A 19,599-nucleotide genomic window follows, 5' to 3' on the forward strand; every position below is an offset into this window, starting at 1 on the left:
TGAGAGTCCCTTGGCGAGTGGCTACAAAAGCTCTCCCAGAGGCGCCCCCCTAAGAGTCTTCCAGTCATGTCTTTGGGACTGGGTCGCGTGACCATGCCAGTGCATCCTAGCTCCCTCCGGAAGCACTGGCCTTGGAGCCCCCGACAGCCTGTTCCTCCACAGCTGTGGGCCTTTGCCGTGGCAGGGACGTTGGTGAGGACGGCGGTGACGTGGCTGGCAGGGACGGGGCACGTCTGCAGGTGGTGCTTTCTATGCACTTCTTGAATCCTCTCCCTTAAAACTCCGAATCAGATGATGCTTTCAGCCCCATTTTATGGACACGGGACGGGGTGCTGGTGGGCAAGTTCCTTGTCCATAGTCATGTGGCGGCAGCAGGGCGGGTGGGTGGCGCTGGTGGCAGCAGAGACCTTCCCAGCTCTGTTTTTTGAGCCCTCGGGGGGCTGGGCCCATGGGCCGTGTGTCATCTGATCAGAAACAGCCCTCATTTGAGAGTTAAGGAGATTGTGGCTCAGAGCAGGGTGGGTGCTGCCCGGGGTCCCGAGCTAATGGGCGGCAAGGCAGGACTCAGAGCCAGGACCTCTGAAAGCTGTGCTGTCCCCGTGTTGGGAGACAGACCAGCTGTGGGAGTCTGCAGCATGCCAGGGCCTCGCCCAGTTGGGGCCCCGCGGGTGTCCACATTGGGAAGACACCCATGCCTCTTCCAGACCCCGAGGCCTTCCCCAGGCTCCTGCGCCCAGCCCAGGACTCCCCGTCCCTGACCTTTCCAACCCAGGCTCCTCACACGAGACGTGCCTGTCACTGAGCATACGGTCTCCGTTGCCCACCCCGACTGTGTCTTTCGGCCACCCTCCTCTGTCACTGAGTCACCCCTACCCGTGGCCTGAGCTCACTCACACCACCATGGGCATCCGGTCCCCATTCTCCCCCCCGGCCCATCTCCAGTCCATCTTCCCTGGGAGGCAGAAGGACCTAGGGTGCGCACTCCATCACCCCGCTCCCTGCCTTGAACACCCTGTGGTTTCTTGTGGCGAGTACTGGTCTTCTGTGTCCCCTTGCCCTCCGGTCTCACCTTCCCCGAATGTCCCTGTCCTTGTCACATTCCATTCTCCTTCCTTGTCCATAGGCATATTGACATCTCGTTTGTATCAGTTTGTAGATAACATTATAGTTAGAATTCTGTGTTCTGCCATTGCACCACATGTATTGTTCTTTTTATTATGGTTTTTAAGATTTTTTACGCCTTCTCTCTCCTACCCCCACCTCCATCCCAGAATAATCTGTCTTAACCTGCTCAGCCTCTCTCTCTGCTCACGCGTGTACACCCCCACCCCCCCACACATATAGGGGGCTCGTCTTGTTTACCTTTTAAAGAATGGAATCATACTGTTTTTCTTTGCACCTTGATTTTCTCACTTCACACCTGGATACCCGCCAAGTCCCGGACAGAAGTGCTAGCTCTACTTTTTTTTTTTAATTAATGTATTTATTTATTTGAGATAGAGAGAATGAGAGACAGAGAGCATGAGAGGGAGGAGGGTCAGAGGGAGAAGCAGACCCCCGCCGAGCAGGGAGCCCGATGCGGGACTCGATCCCGAGACTCCAGGATCATGACCTGAGCCGAAGGCAGTCGCTCAACCAGCTGAGCCACCCAGGCGCCCTAGCTCATACTTTTTAATAGCCGTGCACCTGTCCCTGGTGTGGATGCTCGAGCTTACTCCTCCAACCCCCTACTCATGGATATTCGCGCTATTTGCTTTCTTTTTTTCCATTACAAATGAAAAAATATGCTCTCTTAGGCTTATTTTCATGTTTTAAAACTGTTTAAATTTCATGTTTCCAATTTCTCTTTTCAAAGGTTTGGACTTTAGATTCTCGTAATGATTTTATTATTTCCATTAATGTAAGTCTTTGTGGAGAAAATAGAAGTTTTGGTAAGCATGCAGCTTGCCATCCCCGGTGTCCACTGGGTGAGGTGTGAGCGTGCAGAAAGGGACGCCTCTGTCCACCGTCCCTTCAGGTAGGTTGCACCCTGGGTCTCCCTGCGGCCCGTGCTGAGTGCATGAAAAGCCCCCCTTGGCCCTTGAGGCCCCTGACCTGGCTCCGTGCTTGGTGACACTGCATCACCTCAGAGGGGAGGGCTTCTGGCTGCGAGGAGGTCCAGGCTGACTGTCTCCCTCCTGGAGAAACAGTTCCAGGGGCAGCAGGCCTGCCCAGGCTGGTGACGGTGCGCACAGCGCTGAGAACGTGACCTTATTTCGAAAGAGCCTTTGCAAATTTAATTAGTTAAGTCAAGGCCCTACTGGAGTCTGATGGGCCCTTAGTGCAATGCAGGAAGAGAGGAAGAGACAGAAAGACATGGTGAGAAGTCCGCCACGCGTAGACAGAGGCAGAGGTGGAGCAACATGGCCACCAGCCAAGGAGCGCCTGGGGCCACCAGGAGCTGGAAGAGATAAGGAAGGACCCTCCCCAGGAGCTTTGAAGGCAATGCAACCCTGCCAGCACCTTGATTTCAGACTTCTGGCCTCCAGATCTGTGAGAGAATGAATTCCTCTTGTTTTAACAGACCCCCCGCCCCCCCCGGCAGTTTGTGGCGCTTTGTTACAACTAGTATTAGTCAGGCCTGTCTAGCACTGACTGAAACAAATACAGGCATCCCGTCATTTAGTCTGAAAACACTTCAGTCCAGAGCCAGAGACTGGCAGGCTGGGGAGGGCAGGGCAGGGGAGTCAGGGAGACCGCACGTCTGGGGCCTGAGCAGCTGGTGGAGGGCTGGGGGTGGGAGCTGGGCTGGGGGCTGTGGGGAGTCCTGCCTTGGCCTCGTTACGATGGGGAGGCCTGTTAGACACCCAACTGGAGCGCCCCCCCCCCCCCCCCCCAGCAGATGGCTGGGCCTTGGAGGCTTGAGCTCCAAGTGACAGACCAGGATTGCCATCAGCCACACAGCTTGTCCAGCAGTGCCTCTCAGCCAGACCCTGGGCCCGGGACGGCAGGGTCAGCTCTTCTGCCACAGGCCAAGCCACCCTGACCCGGAAAGAAAGGGGAAGGGGGACAGTCCAGAATAAATATATGCATTTTTAAATGCGCGGCCTCTTTTAACTTGTAAGTAGCAGTGGTGATTATCCTCTTTAAGCCCGAATGGGAACTGAGTCTAATATAAAAATCTAATTAACTTTTCCCCACAAAACGATTTCCAGCAATGCATTGTGGACATGAAAGCCCTCTGATGAGTGAATCTTATCTGCTAAATTCAGAAGTGTAAGGGAAAGAAGGAACTGTTTCTGAGCCTGCCTTCTGAAAACCAGCTTTCTTTCCTTTTTTTTAAGCTCAAGTCTTATGTGTAAGACCTTAGAAACTCCTAGAAGAAACCACTTGGTACTCTTTGCCCTTAACGGGAGCACAGGATATGGGCTTCCTGTGGTGCTGTGATTGGCAGGAGTGGGCCTCCCTTCCTTCATGGAATAGTCTGGAATGGTCTGCCAGGCTGGGCCGGCCTCTGGCTGCATCAGGGGGCCTGGAGTCCGGAATCCGAGGCTCGGGTTTGAATCCTGGCTCAGTCACTGCCTGATGGGGCACTTTGAGGCCAGTGACAGACTCTCTGAACCTTGCTTTTCTTGTCTGTGATCGGGGATGGTAATGCTTCTTTGCTGGCTGTTACGAGGATTAAATCAAATCAGGTTGTGTCTGTGAAGCGTCTGGCCGCGAGGGCATGGGTGGCACAGACGTCCTGACTTTGGTGTGCAAGGCAGATGGCCCATCTCCTAGCCCCTCACAGGCTTGGGGGATTGGATGGACTCCTCTCCTCTTGGCGCCTGCCAGCGAGGCTTGAGCACTTGCAGCGCCGGGGAGCTCATTCCTGGCCACGGGAGCCTGGTCCACCGTCGATGCTGTTGTCTCTGGACCCTCTTGCCCGATCTGTGCCTTGTGGGCTCAGCCTCAGGCAGCCGTGGGGCGGGGGGCTTGGGATGACCCTGGTCTTATCTGTTGAGAGGCCTGCCCCTGGCCTCCCACCCTTTGTGTGCCGTCAGGAGAGAGGACCCATCCCCACTCTCCCTGCAGTACCTGTGTCGAACAGTGCCTCTGCTTTCGTGGGTCCACAAGACTTCTAGAATCGTGTGCGGTGGAGGGAGAACATCGCGTGCTTCATTTATAGGGGTGGCTCGGCTGCAGTACGTGGAGGCCTCCACACCATGTAAGGGCCCAGCCCCAGCGTGTTCATGCACCGGGCCCTTCCTTCTGCATGTGAACACGTGTGTGTGTGTGTGTGTGCGCGTGCATACGTGTGCACACACAACTTTTCCCCACAGTCACTAACTGGGCAGGAGACAGACCTGCTTCCCCTCTCTGGGCTGAGACTCTGGGAAAGGGGCTCTGGAAGGCCAGCTAGGGGAGCGGAAGCCGGGGCAGCAAGGAGGGGCCCAGCCAGCATGAGAGAGCCGAATCGCCTGCTCCCTGCCCTGCCACCACCTCTGTGCCCTGGGGTAATGGCTTCCTTGGCAGCAAGGGACCGGCCCTGTGACCCACAGAGGGGCGTGAACTAGGTGGGGATCTAGAGCCCAGCTCTGGAGCCCAACAGCCTGAGTGAGATCCCTGGTCCGCCACTGAATGACTGGTGGTCTTGGGTTCTCTCTGATCTCGCTGTGCCTCTGTTTCTGCATAACTCATCTGTAAAATGGGACCACAGGAGTTGTCATCTCCCCTGGTGCGGGTTTTCATCATCATCATCATGCCCACCGGCATCAGTGCCCATCTGCCCCCTGGGGTTCCCGAGGAGACAGCCCCACCCCAGGCTCATTACCCACCTGCCTCAGAGACCAAGCAGAGGGCAAGGCAGGTTGACTGATGACTCGCTGGCCCATCCCCAGAGGTGTGGAGCTCTGCTCCCTCTGCCCTGCCACCCCTCCGCCCAGAGTCCAAGCCTGCCTACCACCCCCTGGGCTCTGGACTGCTACCCTTCCATGCCCTCTGGGAGGTCGCACTCCGCCATTGACAGACATCCACATCCCAGACCCTCAGACACCCATCCTCAGCCCAGTCCCCTCATGGAAGCCTGCTGATCTCGCCCAGCCCTGTCCCCCACTGCCTCCCCGTGGGCTGTTCTCTCACACTGCATGTTTGGGGGGGCATGTTCAGGGGGTGCGTTCCCTCCCTAATCTCGGGGAGGTGAGGGCCAGCTGATGGGATACAGTCCCGAGAAGGATTCAGAACCATAAGAGCCAAAGTGGGTAGCAGGGGCCTGGGGCCCTGGGCCGGAGGACAGAAGTGCCACCGTCTTCTGAGGTGCTGTTGCCGTGGTTCCTGCCCGGCTGGCCTGGCCTCCCCGGGAAGAAAGTGCACGCATGTGCGGGCCGGTTGTGACAGGCATGGGAGGTGCCCAGGAGACCCCTGGCAGGCCTCCTCAGGGAGCAGTGTGGCTTTGCCCAGACGGGGGCTCCCACCTCGGGCACGCTGCTGAGCCGCAAGTCCCCCCTCGGAGCCGGGACTCATGCTGGGACAGCCACAGGGCGCTGCGCCCGGCTGCCTGCTCTGAGGTCTTGCAAGTTGTAGGAGGGACCCTGCGAGCAGGTCCAGTGTCCTGAGGCCCCAGGGCCCTTCCCATCCCCTCCACCAGCTGCAGGCACTTCCTGTCTTCTCCCCCTGCTCTGCTGGGCTGTCCTCTGGAGCCTTTGCTTGCCGTCCCCCTTGTCACCCCATTTTCCAGGCTCCTGGGTGGGGGTTCCTGGCACTCCATCGCCCTGTCAGAAGAGGGGGCTCTGCCCTCCTGCCCTCTGTGCCCATCTGGCCCCTTGGCTCCTCACTCCCCACCCTGGAAAGTAGGTTAATAATATTCATCAGCCCTCTCCAGAGATAAGGAGAGAAAACCATCTCTTCCTGGAGGGGCCGAGCATCATAATTAACGGGCTGATGAGTGTCCTGATCTCCTTGAGGGAAGAAAGGGGCCCGGAGGTGGGGTGGGGGGGGCATGCTCCAGCGGCCAATCTGGGCACAGCTCTTAATCCTGTAGACACTGCTTTGCAGGCTGGGGCCCTGCCATCCCCGCCTCCCCGACAAGGCCTAGACCGACCGGACGCGTGGCCCCCATTCTTGGGAAAATACCAGAGATCATGCCGCCCACCCTTCTCTTCCCCTCCCTCCAAACCCCCAGATGCCCCTGAACCTGCGAAGGACCAGCCCCCGCATCTAAACAGCCGGACCCTGAAGAATTAGGAGGACCCCCTTGCTGATTTATATGCTCTACACTTGGGGTTTAATTGGAGCATAATTGTAATCCATATGCCTGTTAAGGTAATTACACTTATAAACCTAATATAATCCATAGATCAATGGGTTCCGAGCTAATTAAGGGAACTGTAATTAACATTTACAAAAAACCTTGCAATTACTGGGATATCCTTTAAGCTGGCCTTCCGAGCTGATAATGAGGCTGGCTCGGCGCTCTGTGGCCTCCTAGAGCTCTTGGCTTCTGCCTCTCAGGCCTCCGGACTCGCACCCTACCTCACAGGGGTGGGGTCACCCGCCGTTACCGCCGCGGGGCTCTGCGGCAGGCGCCCGGCTGATGACAGCAGTCCCCGGGGAGGCAGGCCCTCTGACTTGGCTGTCCCCAGGGCCCAGCTCGGGCTCCGGCTCCTAGACGCATCCTGGCAGAGCAGCTCTTGGAGAAAGAGAATGAGAAATTCACGTGTGGAACTATAAAAACCAAACCCGGGGAAACATGGAGTTTCCTACCTTGGCCTCCGAAGTGTCCGGTGGGGGGGGTGGGCGGGGGGGTCCTACCTTCGGGCTTTCCTCCCACCCCACCCCCTGCACCTGCAGCCAGGCTACCCCTGTGCCTTTCTCACTGCCCTGGGGGTCAAAGTGGGGTGGGACTGCCCTACTCTTTCCCCGTGGGTGGGGAGTTGGGCCTGGTGGGTGTGAGGGGGCTGCATGTGAGGATCAGGGGAGCCCAGCCAGTGCCCAGAGGCCGTGTCCAGGGCTGATGCTGAGGGGAGCCGGCCAGGAAATCTAGATACCCTTCGTTGCCGGTGGCTTTTGCATGGTCTCTAAATTGGTGTGTCCAGGAAAAGGAACCCTGACTAATACAGAATGTTCCAGACCTCACCCCTCTCCTCCACCCCTTCCCAACCTCAGGAAAAGTCCAACAGCTGCATGCTAGGGCCAGGATTGCTCCTGTTCCTGTATGTTGCCTGGTTCCTGGTAATATCAGCTTTGTGAGCTGCACTGAGGCCTGCCAGCCTCCCCCACCCCCCAATCCGGAGCGGGAGATAAGCGGCAGCCTCAGCAGGCAGTGTCCGGGGGGGGGGGGGGGATTACCGCAGGCTAATCTGTCTGGAATCTGCCCTTTTCCTGCCCAGGGAGAGGGACAGGGACCTCCTTTTGTCCTTGCAGCACTGTTCTCCGGGAAGCAGGTGCTCCTTTAGACAGCACCCTCTGGTTCCTTCAGGAGGGATTCCGGCGCAGATAGAAGGAGCCCTCAAGCCGGTGTTAGGAGGGAGTGTGGCGGGGCTGTTGGTAGCCTGAGCTGCCTGGACTTAGCTCTGCCTCTGCCACTTGAGCTGGTATGACTTCGGCAGGTAGAAGTTCTTTAACCACTTTAAGACCGGTTTATGTAATGGGGCTACGATGACTAAAATAATGTGCATAAAGTCCTTGACATAGTGCCTGGTACACGGTAGGCGCTCAGCTAATGCTCCTGCTGTTGTCATCACTGTCACTGATAGGGGCTCTGGAGGACACGGGCAGATGGGCGCAGGGCCCGAGGGAGGCAGCGGTGGGGGGGGGAGGGGCCAGGTGAGACAGGCCCAGCTGGGGGCAGGGCCGGGGCGGGGGGCGCCGGGGTCTCCGCTATCCCCACCACGCTGGTTGTAGGTCTGGTGTATGTGGTGGTCCCAGTGCTGGCTCTTCTCCCTTCTTTATTTCCACACACCTTCCTGTCTCTGAACCCCGGAGACTTGGCAACTCTGGCCGAAATTTCCAGACGGGACCAGGTTCTCCAGCCCACAAATACAGGGTATATCTCCATGGGAACCAGGTGGTTGGTCAGGGGTGGCACACACGTTAGGGGAGAAAGCGACAAATCATAATAACAGCTGTAATGTACTGAATACCTCCTGTGTGTGAGACTCTGGGCTAAGCATTGCACAGACTCACTCACTGACCCCCGGCGACAGCTCGATGTGGCTGGCCTTCCAGTCGCCTTCCATGGATGATGAAACGGGCTCAGAGAGGTTGAGTCATCGGTTTGAATTCGTCCAGCAAGGGAGTGGCTGGGCCAGGATTTGAACCCCACCATTCTCACCACCACTGTGCTCTCTCCCTCCCAAGGGGAGTCCCCTACCCTCTCGCGCTGTCCTGGGCCAGCCAGTGGGGCTGAGCAAGGGGATGGTCATGCAGACGCTTCTCCTGCGTGGAAGAGAACAGGAAAGATCTGGCTGGGCTGGGCTGCAGCCCCCACCCCGTTCCTGCTCCCGCTCCGTCCGGCAAGGTGAACATTCCCCTGGCTGGACCAGAGGGAGGAGCCTACAGAACACTGGGGGAAGGTGCCCTCTCCAGGAGGAATGAGAACTGCATCGTGGAGACCTTGCCCAGGGCCTGCTGGGTGGTGGTGGTGGGGCGTCTGCTAGGCACCCCTCCTTCCGGAGGGCCCTGCAAGGATGGGGGCATCTGCGGACAGGTCACCTGACCCTCCCACAGCCTGGGTTTTGAGGTGCAGGGCTCTGGGGAGCATGGATGGACCCCCTTTCTCTGCACGGGGCAGCTGGGGGGCTGGCCTCATTGCTCCCCCTCATTTGGGACCACAGTTCTGCCCTGCCTGTCATCCAGGGCCTGAATACTGTCGTTTCACATATTTTATCCCATCTTCTGGTTGCCTCAAGGCAGGAGAATCACTCTTTTGTGACGTTAGCCTCTTTATTTTCTCAAAACTTCCATATAATAATTTATGATTTTTCTTGTTGATGATAAAACTGTGGGCATTCCTGAGCCCCTCTTCTGGGTGCACATGGAATTGCTGGGTCCAAAGATGGGCAGACTTCTAAGGTTTTTGGTGCTTCTGCAGAGTCCTCCTTCCCCATGTCTGTGGCACCCCCATCCGCATGGACCACATGCTCTGCGCCTCCACATTCTCACCGAGGGGTAATACCAGTGAACAGCATCATCAGCTTCTCAAAAACGTCTCTGTTGATGGAAAAAAACGGTAGCGTCTCTGATTACTAATGAGACTAAAGGTTTTTTCTCATCTTCTTTGGTCACTGATTCTTGTTCCTTCTCTACATTGCGTATTTCTATCCTTTTCCATTTTTATTGTATGTTTTCAAAACCAAGGCTTTTCTTTTAACGAGAAATCTGTATTTCATCAAAGATGGAATGCAGAGTCTGTGGCTCATTTATTCCCTAGAGAAGATGCTTGTGTTTTGTTCCCTAATCTAATAAGATACCAGAAGATGTTGGCAAATTACTTTGCAGCAGGCGGGGCTGGTAGCCGGCGTGCGGAAGGATCGTGGTCTCATCGTGCCCTGCTCACAGCTCTCTTGACAGGCCCCTCTCTGCACTAGGCCCAGGAGCAGCTGGACCCCCGGACCAGGGCTTCTTCCTTTTCCCCGTCCCCAGTGTCCAGGCCAAGGGGGGCCTGGCATGCACTCCAGACCCGGTTTTCAGCTGCTGAAGGAAGGAAGGAGGCCCAGCAGCGTGGCTGGCGGATCGGGGCCTGGTGCTCAGCAGATGCCAGTTGAACGAGCAGTGGTGCTCACGGGGCCCGCGTGAGCCCCGCCCCAGAAGCCCACTGGTGTGCCTTCAGACGCATGCATCCCAGCCCCCTTTGTGTTGGGAAAGTGAGTCAACGTGTAGCTTCTTGTGTTTGCTTTGTGCTCTAACTCCTGTGTCCCCAGGAATCGGAGAAGCAAGGACATATAACTAAGTGGTTTCTTAGAGTAAGTCACTGTCCATTTGGAAAATCTATTTCCTAGAGGAGGACTAGGGGTGGCTAGTCTTGGGGTGGGGCTTGAACCTCATGTGACTTCGCTGTTGCCCAGCCAGTGGGCTCACCCCCTGCCCCCCGCATGGCCATCGATGGGGCCAGGTGTCCTTCCTGTTGTGCCGTGATGCTAGGCCAGGCTGGCCCCAGGGGGAGAGGGCCCAGAGTAGACTCTGGGGGGACCGAGGGGCGGGGGTCCCACTTAGTGGTCTTGGGCATGTTGCCAGAACACCTGGGACCACAGGCCGCCTAGGGAGTTCAGGGCGTGTGCAGGAGTGGGGGAGGAAAACCCAGAGGCAAGCAGGGGGTACAGCCTCGGCCCCCTCCTTTCCCTGATCCTAAGGATGGTCGAGTGGAGCCTGTGACAGTCCAGGATGCACAAAGCTGGGAAGCAGTCGCATAGTCCCGCGTTCTCTGCTGCTGCTGGGCCACTTGCACCAGGGGATGGGCCCAGCGGCTCCCTGGCCGTGCACTTGGTGGCCTTTGCAGGGGGAGGAAGTCATGATGACACTTCTGGAATCTGAGCCCCGTGTCGGGGAGCAGCTGGCAGGGCTTCCACGTCCTCCCTAGTGGATGTCCTGTCAAGGCTGGTGGACCTCCTTGTCCCGAAGGAGCTACCATCGACCCACACTCCCAGCACACTCACACGTACCTACGCGCTGTCTGCGCAGGTACGTGCATTGCTTGGCACAGCCCCTGATTGTAATCCCACTTTCCAGGTGAGATACAGAGAGATGGGAGGGATAAGTCACATGCGCAGGACCCACGGTGGGAGGCGGATGGGGCTCAGCCCCTTGGCAGGGTGGCCCTGGAAGCCAGGCCCTGAGCTGCTCTGTTTGTCTCCCTCTTGGTTGTGGGGAGTCCTAGCCTCTCCCGGGGCTGGATATGTTTGACTTGTGTTTGTTCAGTTCAGACACAGAACCTCCTGGAAAGGCTTGCAGGGAAAGATCAGGCAGAAGGCCTGAGCCGCTGTCCTGGCCAGCCCTTCGGGGGCCCTTGCCGCACCATCACGCTCCCCACTGCCCACCAGACGTGTAACAGAACGGTTCAAGACCCACTCTTATTTTGGTACAGCTTTTTGTCCCCATTTCAATGTTTTGTTTTTCCTTTATAGTCCCAAGTGTTGAGCCTAGCAGAACACAGCTGTCTCACCAAACAAAAATAGATCCCATCCGAGGAGGGCTCTGCGGCCACAGACATTCTCATGCTCTCAGCAAAACCAAGTTCCCTTGCCAAGCGCTCTTTGAGAGGATGTTTGGAAAAAATGTCAAGGCATTCATTTTTCTCTCGACCTTTTCGGTTGCAATTGCGGGGCCTTAACACTGGAAGTAAAAGAAGTTATAAATAAAGGCGCAGCCAATGGCCAGGCCTGGCCGTGCTCTCCCAACTGGCCGTCTGTGGTTTCTCCACAGCTGTTAATGAGCACAAGGGTCCCCATGTGGCCCTGCCTCTGTAACAGGAAGTTAACGGATGTTTCCAGATAGCAGAGGGCCAGAGAGCGAGGGTTCCACAGCCCGCAACCGAAGAGAGAGAATGCTGTTGGAGGACTTATGGGGGCATGGCTTCCTGCAAGATGGTGCCATCTGAAGATGTTTCCACTCTTGGAAGGTTTGCTGAGTCTGTCCAGGATTTTGGAAGTGCTGATTCTTTATTGCCCTTCGGCTCTCTGACAGCACTGTCTGCTGGAGGAATCTGGGTGGGTCTGAGGGCACCTGCCCCTGATGCAGACCAGCTGCCTCTTAGCTGTATTCACTTTCCTGCACTTGACTGGCTGTGGGTCCTAGACTTCCAGCCAGGGGGCCATCTGGTTTCCCCAGGGCCCAGAACCTTCCAGGGAGGCCCCAACCCTCATTGCGTGCTGAAATGGAGGCCACCCACCAGGGCCACAGAGGGGGTGTGGTGGTGGGGCCGAGGATGTATCTGCCGTGGAAGATGCCCATGTGGGCCCTAGCCTGCCCGGGCTGCAGGCCATCTTGCCGTGGAGCTGTGTCACACAGGACAACGAGCATCTCTTTTGTCTTCATCCAAGGGGGCTTCTTCGGGCGAGTCTGGGGGAGGCCGTGGTAAGGGGCGGGGGGTTGATTCTCGGAAGTGCTGCATTTTACTGCACTTTTGGTCCTTTGGTGGTGCTGTCTACTGTGGAGCCTGAGAGCTTCTGCACGGGGTGCACACCCCTGACTCTGTAGCCCCCAGAGCAGATTCCATGGGGTCCATCTTCAGTGGCATCTGCAGAGTGACTCTCTGCAGCGGTGTTATCCCCTGATGCACCGCCGACACTGGAAGGCCTGGGGGCGGGGGCGAGACGGCAGCTTCAGGCGCCCAGGGAAGAGGCGTAGTTCCACTTCCAGGTCCTGGGTCTGGGTTGTATCGCGTGCAGCGCCATCACGGTCCTGCCTTGACCAGAGCTTTTGTAGTGTTGAGGAGTGAGCTCAGGTCCAGAGGAGACAAGCAGCCCGCGGTAGCTTCAGATAGGCTAGTTTGCCTCTCTTGGAGGGGAGAGGACTGGTTTTGGTTTCAAATTTTGATTTTTAATTCTATAAACATGGTATGTTCATACGGAAAATTTGGAAATTATAAACAATTCTTAAGTAGCTAAAAGAAATCCTTTTGTGATCTACCAGTAACATCAGTTATCATTTTGGAATGTTTTCTCCCAGCGCCCTTCCCCCCTTTAGTATTTTTCAAACACAGTTGAGATTCTGTTTCATGTACAGTTTTACAGAATGTACTTGTCAGCTTTGAAATAGGCTCATCTGCGTTTTCGATATGGGCTACAGGGAAAAGACCAGATTGCCGACGCTTAGCTGTGGGAGAAGGAAATCTAAAAATACCCTTTCGTTGGCCTGGCACAAGGAACCCCATAGCTCCACGTTTTCCTCCCAGGAGAATAAAGGCAGAATTAGCCAAGACGAAGAGTGGACCTTCTGGTGGGTGTTTGGTGTTTACACTCACAGGGCACATGTCGTGCTGTCCCCGTCAGGCCCAGAGATGAGGAAGGGACAGTCACAGGAAGGAGCACTAGAGCATGGCCTGGCCTGGCTGTGGAGGGGGCTGGAGCCCACCGCCTTCCTCAGGAACCTCGGTAGCTCTCCAACTTCTTCTGCAAAGCAAACACTTCGCAGGGAGTTAGGTCTTCCGTCAGACGCCCGCTACTTTCCGATTCCTCCAGCTAAGTATCACTAAAAACCCTGGACGTTGGGTATAAAACAAACCTAAGAAGACTCTGGAAGGTGGAGAGAAGAAGGCACACAGGCTAGTGACCTTGAGACCCGAGAAATGACACAGCAGTGAACTCCCCGGTTGTCTTTTTGTGTCCTAGATCCCAGACTTGAAGTTGAAGAGGCCGGACGCTGGAAGCATCAGTGGACGCAGATGGAAAAGCCCCACAAAGCCTACTCTCTCTAGCCTACAGACCAGAAAACAGGCAGCCTAGCAAGACCGCAAACTCGTAGACAATAACCCTTATGCCAGCCAGATACCACAGCAAAGCTGTGGTCCGTCTCCATCCATGCCAGCCAGGGCTGAATGTGGAGCCAGAACTTCCACCCTCATGAGGCTGTCATGAGCCCCCACCACTGGGGAGGGGCAGTATCAGAGAAGGCCAAGTAGGGCGCCAGGAGCCAGGAGGTAAGGAGAGCCCCTCCGCTGGGCTAGCGGTGGAGACCACACAGAGATCCCCCCCATCCAGTGGTAAGAAGGCCCTCTCGCCCCCTCCTCCTTCCCGTACGGAAAGCAGTTATGAAGCATTTCTGTTCCTCCCAACCAGGGTGGAACTCCCACCCTCGACCAGCAGTAAGAAGAGCCCCTCCCCCACCTCAGGGTCAGCAGAGGACAAGTGGGGAACCTGGACTGCTATCCTCCCTGGTAGTAATGTGGCAGCTCTAACCCCCTTCGCCTGCCAGAGGTGTGTCCAAAAACCAACTAAAAGGGAAGGTTTAAATAAGATCTAGAGTCTCGTATCATAATATCCCAAATGTCCAGGTTTCAATACAAAATCATTATCGTGCCAAGAACCAAGAAAATCTCAACTTGAATGAGAAAAGACAACCAATAGACTCCGGCACTGAGATGACACAGATGTTAGGACAGAGATTTTAAAGCCGCTATTACAAGAATGCTTGAAACAAATGATAAAGTCTCAGCAAAGACATAGATGATCCAAAGAAGAACCAAATGACAGCTGTAGAACTGAAAAATACAATAGCCGAAATAAAAAACTCTGAAGTGAGGGGACAGAGGAAACAATCTGTGAACATGAAGATAGAGACAGAGGTTATGCAGAGGAGAAAAAAACGGGCTCAAGAAAATGAACAGACGTTTCACCAAAGATGATATACACAGATAGCAAGTAAGCACATAAAAAGATGTCCAGCATCGTTAGTCATTAGGGAGATGCAGATTAAAACCACACACAATGAGGTATCACTACACGCTTATCAGAAGGGCTAAAATAAAAAGATAGTCACAAGAACACAGGCTGATCAGGATGCTGAGAATCTGGACAGCTCTGGCCTTGCTGGTGGGAACGTGAAATGGTATGGCCACTCGGAAAACAGCTCGGCGGTTTCTTAAAAAATCTAAACATGCAACTGTCATAGGGCATTGCTCACAGAAAAATGAAAACTCATAATTCACACGGAAGCCTGTACGTAAATGTTCATAGCAGTTTTTCTCCAAGCCCGAAACTGGAAGCGATTCAGATGTTCTTCAGTGGGTGAAGAGTTTCACTGTATATCCATTCCGTGGGATATTGTTTGGCAAAGAAGAGAAACAAACCGCTGATGCACTGGATAAAATCTCCAGTGAAAAATGCCTGTCCCCAAAGGTTATGTACTATCTGACCCCGAGTATATAACATTTTCAAAATGATAAAATCAGTTTTAAAATGATAAAATTACGGTGATGGAAACCAGACTCTTGGTTGGCAGGGATTAGGGAGCGGGTGTCGGGAGAGGGGAGGGGACGTGGCTACAAAGAGCATGAGGGATCCTAGTACTAGGGATTGAAACCTTCCATGTTTTGGATATAAGGATGTCAGTATTTTGGTTCTGATGCTCTCCTATAGCTTTGCAAGATACTACTATTGAGGGAAACTGGGTAAATCTGGGCTTACTAGATTTCTCACAGCTGCGTGTGAATCTACAATTACTGTAAAATAAACAGTTTACTGGAAAAGCAGTGGAACAAGGAGGGGGATCCCTTTGTATGTAGCAACCAGAAAAATGCCTGTGATGTCATCGGAAGTGCCAGGGGCTGATGACAAACTGTTTAAGAGTGATGCTAATTCTGGAGTAAGCATGCTCGTGGGGAAAGACTCTGGAAGACAACCTACCCAGACGCTCAGGTGGCTGAGTTGGGGGACTGGATCCACCTGTCGTCTGTCTGTCTGTCTGTCTGGTTCCTCGGTGGGAGACAGATGAGGAGGGGGCAGTTGTGGTGTGATGCGGGGGAGGGTGGGCAGTGGCCTGTGCTGTGGAATTATGGGTAATGTTTTTTCTCTGTCTCTAAGTTCTAAACATGTGTCCTGGTTATATTATTATTATTATTATTATTTTATTTTATTTTTTTACGATGGAAGAAGTTACATATTAAAAAAGGAAACCACATGAGCAAAGTTAAGGTCTTCTGCTAGCCATTCCCAGAGAGCTCGTAGGGTGCGCTGAGCCACCAGATGGTCATCTGACAACAGCTCTAGTTCTGGGGAGCAGAGGGGGACAGAGCTCCGCCTAGTTTGCTGCTGGGGCTTTGCCCTGCACTTCTCGGACACGAGCGCGTCCCTGGCCCAGATGGCTGGTGGTGGGCCTCATCTGCGCCAGACACACCTGTCCCGGCCTGTCTTCCCAGCCAGCAAGAAGCCAGGAGGCGGGAGCAAAGCGGGGCTGTCACAGGATCCTGTGTGTTTCCATTCAACAGTGATGTCCTCACCCCCACTTGTCCCGTGTTAGGCTCTGTGATACTGTGATTTGTAATAAGAAATAGAGATTCGGTCTTCATCTTCGTTTCTGGCACAGAGCTCCTAAAACCTTTGGAATCCCCTCAGTGGTGAGAGCATAAAGGTGTCTCATTCATAACAAACCCCTTTCAACCACCTCTGAGTTTTTGTTAATGAGATGACTTTTGGAAACTTCTTAAGGATGGGACTGGTTGCCATGTTGGTACTTGGTGCCTCACCCACCAGCCCCCTGGGGGAGAGGAGAAGGAGACTGACTACCATGGCCAAGGCCAAGGATTTCAGCAGTCATGCCTACGTAATGAAAACTCCCTAGAAACCCGGAAGGATGGGCTTCCAGGAGCTTCCGAGTTGGTGCAGCCATGGAGGTACCAGGAGAGGGATGTGCTTGGAGAGGGCGGGACAGCTCTTCACCCCTTGCCCTGGACCTTGCCCCGTAGCCTTTATAACAAACACTCTTTAGAATAAACCGGGAAGCATAAGGAAATGTTTCTCTGAGTTCTGTGAGCTGCTCCAGCAAATGAACTGAAGCCGAGGAGAGGGGCGCGGGAAGCTGAGTTGTAGCTGGTAGATCAGAAGCACAGTGACAGTCTGGGCTGTGATTGGCGTCGGGTGGGGGGGCACGATCCCTTGACCTGTGGGATCTGAGGCTGTCACCAGGTAGACAGTGGCAGGGTTGGGTTGGATGGGGAGCCACCTGCTGGTGTGGGAGAACCGCCCGGCGGTGTGGGCAGCTCCATGCATCCTGCAGAGGTCACACTGGGCCCACCTGAGATTCTCAGAGGTTTTTGCTGGGCGAACCCCCCTTCCCATAGCAGCTTCAGCCAGCTGAGAGCACGTTTGAGAAGGTCCTTTTTCCTCCCTTGGAAATCTTTTTTGGTTGAGATGGACGGTTTTGTCTGCTCGCTGGTTCTTTAGCCACTTGCAGAAGCCAGGAGTGGCTTCCTGCGCGTCCTTTCCTGGAAATTGTCAAAAACACAGGTGCCTGCCGGCTCGCTGTCCAGGCCACCATCCCCAAGATCTCGCTGGCCTTTCTCTACGAAAGTGTGTTTATACATAGGGTGACGGTTTAGTTTGTGGGGAGCAGGACCTGGCGAGCTGTGTTTCCAGATTTTGCACCTATTTTTAAGAAGGGCACTATTTTTAAACTGATAGTCTCCAGCCCAGAGTCTGTGTGGAAGCCTGTGTCCTTCGGAGCGGTCACTGGGAGAGGGCCCTGTGCCCAGAAGCCTGATGAGGAAGTGAGGCCGCCTCCTGGGTGGCCACCGTCACCCAGGAATTGCAAGGTGGTTTTCTGGGATCAGTTCTTGGCCCATCCGGTTCTGTCAGGTGGGGGTAGGAGCACGGCTCCCGTCGTCCCGGCATGCAGCGGGAGACCTGGGCGGCATTTGGCCTTGCTGGAGGTCACCGGGAGGCAGCTGAAGACACTGGCGCCCAGAGCCTGGAACGTGGCCACCTGCTCGCTGCTCCAGCCGCGCATTGTGTTCCCGCTGGCCTGAGCCGGGTTGGAAGATCACGGCTGCCCTTCCCTGCTTGTGTGTGAAGGAGAAAATTGGCCTTGATGCCTTCAGAAAGGCAACAAAACAAAGGCACCGAAGTGGACAGTGAGCGCCCCTGCCGTCCTCGGGGGACGTCCAGGGAGGTGGGCTCTGTGCGGGTAGCCTGGCCCCTGGGGGGCCTGCAGAGCTGGGCTCAGCCTCTGTGCTGTGTTTGTTGTGGGGGTTGTCAATGCCAACACTCAGGCATCTCGGCAAGCGAGGCCCCGGGACAGGTGCTCAAGCCCAGTGATTCCCCAGGCCGGCCGGGCCAGCAAGTGGGACCTTCTCCAGTTACTCCCTGGGGTGGGGGGCGTTCCTGGAGACTGGACGCCGCGTCATCATACCCCCTCCCCGTGCTCAGGCACCCTCATGGTACCAGGAGGCTGCTTGGCATCGCTGGGTCCCCAGGGAGACCCATTCTCAGAAGGGGTTGTCCTGGCCCCCCAGGGGCATGCTGCTTACTGCGCCCCCAGGGGCACGAAGCTGGGAGGCCGTGGGTGCTGGCCACCGCCGCTGGGTTTCTGCCCACTTTCCTCTGGGTTTCCCAACGTTGACACGAAGCCTTTTGGCTCAGGGGACGCGTGTAAGGGCAATTGCGGTCCGCGGAGCGAGCTGGGGCCAGCTTGCACATCTCTTCCCCACTCTCTTCAGCGGTACCGAGTCGGCAGCCTGAGGTCAGCCTTGGCGAGGTGTTTGACACGGCCGTCGGCGGATGCTCACACACCGGGGTTTGCTCCCGCCCCCTCAGGAAGCTGCGTTACTGGCACACCTCTAGCTTTGGGGGTCTTTTGTGCAGAGCGAGTGGAATCCCAACGGAAATTCGGCCAGGTCTCCGTGAGGCTGTTAGGCTGAGAGGTGGGTGGGCAGCCGAGGCCAGGGGTCTGAGGGCGAACAGCCGTGCCTGGAGGCTGTTCATCCCGGCCACCCAAATGGTTTCCACTGGATTTCCCCAGGTGGCCCCACTTTGCCCAGAAGCGGCACCCTACCTCCCCAGGTCAGGCGTCCCCGTTTCTGTGGGTGCTGGCACTCTAGGCCACACACCCTTAACCCGGCCTGCAGAGCTCCCTGTCTAGTGAGGGGGGGTCCCACAATGAGGAGTGCAGGGGAGGGGAAGGGGGAGTTCCTTGGGACTCCAGAACCTCAGAGCTGGGGCTTCCGCCCTGGTCTCAGAGTCCCCGAGGGTGTGGACCTGGCAGCCCCCTCCTCTGGACCCTCCAGCCCTTTGTCCCGACCTCTGCTGGGGCTGACTGCTTTTGGCACGGTCCCCACAGTGGACTGCAAGCTTCCTGTGGGCCAGGTCCTGCCTTGCTCAATGCTGCGCTGTTTCTGCCACGTCTCTAGGCTGCGGATGCAGGCATGTGGGTCCATTCGGAACAGCGTAGCGGAACATTCCTACGTACAGGGTGGCACACCTGAGATGCATTTCTCCTGGGTGTGAGCCTGGCAGTGGGAGTCCTGTGTCTGACATTGTTCTTCATCATAGGCCCATGGGGGCTGGGGGGACACACCAGTCTCATTTAAACTTTACACCGTCGTCCTGCTGGTAGTGACCTTTCCCCCTGGGAAGCTGAGGCACAGGAAAATGAAGTGACAGCAAGTACCTGGGGACACTGCTTCGCACCCCGGTGGTCTGTAACGAGCTTGTGCTGGTAACCGCCAGGCCAGCACCGTCCCTCATCACCCGGCTGTGGGTGTAGGGGAGTCACCTCTGCTTTATGAGAAGCTGGCCCATAGTGGGCCAGCACAGGGCCAGCCGGTGAGGGGGCTCCAGGCCTATGTTTTGGGGTTCTGAGTGCCCCTCCACACACGCAGCCTGGGTGAGGCTCCTTGCAGCCCCGGTCAGCACCCCTGCGACTAGGAGTGTGTCTGTCCTGCCTTCTGTCCCCCACCCGCAGGGAGCTGCTCTCGGCTTCGTCTGGACGTGGGTCTGTGGGGCTGGGCAGCTGGGAGGCTTCGGCTCCTGCAAAGCTTGGGACTTCTTTTCTCTTGATAGCTTTGGGTCAGGCATTTGGGGATGTGCAGATGTAGGTACAAGGCCAGTGTGTCACCAGCTACGCAGCACGGTGGCCCCAGTGGGATGGCCATCAAGCTGATTCTCTGCAGCTGTCCTGGGTCGGGCCAGCACTGAGCGCTGAGCTTGGTCA

The 19,599-nt window shown here is 56.0% G+C and overlaps 1 protein-coding gene across 6 annotated transcripts in view; it reads left to right on the plus strand.

The window, feature by feature from the left end:
• LHPP (phospholysine phosphohistidine inorganic pyrophosphate phosphatase) overlaps nt 1-19,599 on the plus strand; it is a 122,117-nt gene that overhangs the window by 68,189 nt on the left and 34,329 nt on the right. Inside the window, exon 7 of one of the 6 annotated variants that reach the window (XM_064595419.1) lies at nt 13,287-15,407. The exons of 4 other annotated variants lie outside the window; for them this stretch is intronic. In XM_064595419.1, the coding sequence (XP_064451489.1) occupies nt 13,287-13,299 (13 nt within the window). In that variant the 3' untranslated portion in view covers nt 13,300-15,407. Of the gene's footprint in view, nt 1-11,081; nt 12,066-13,286; nt 15,408-19,599 lie in introns of those variants that run through there. One more of the 6 variants, XM_064595420.1, reaches the window with a different exon arrangement.

The sequence above is a fragment of the Mirounga angustirostris genome, unplaced genomic scaffold (assembly GCF_029215605.1).
Source record: "Mirounga angustirostris isolate CCGP_5_RB_7025 unplaced genomic scaffold, mMirAng1.0.hap1 SCAF_6, whole genome shotgun sequence".
Classification (NCBI taxonomy): Eukaryota; Metazoa; Chordata; class Mammalia; order Carnivora; family Phocidae; genus Mirounga; species Mirounga angustirostris.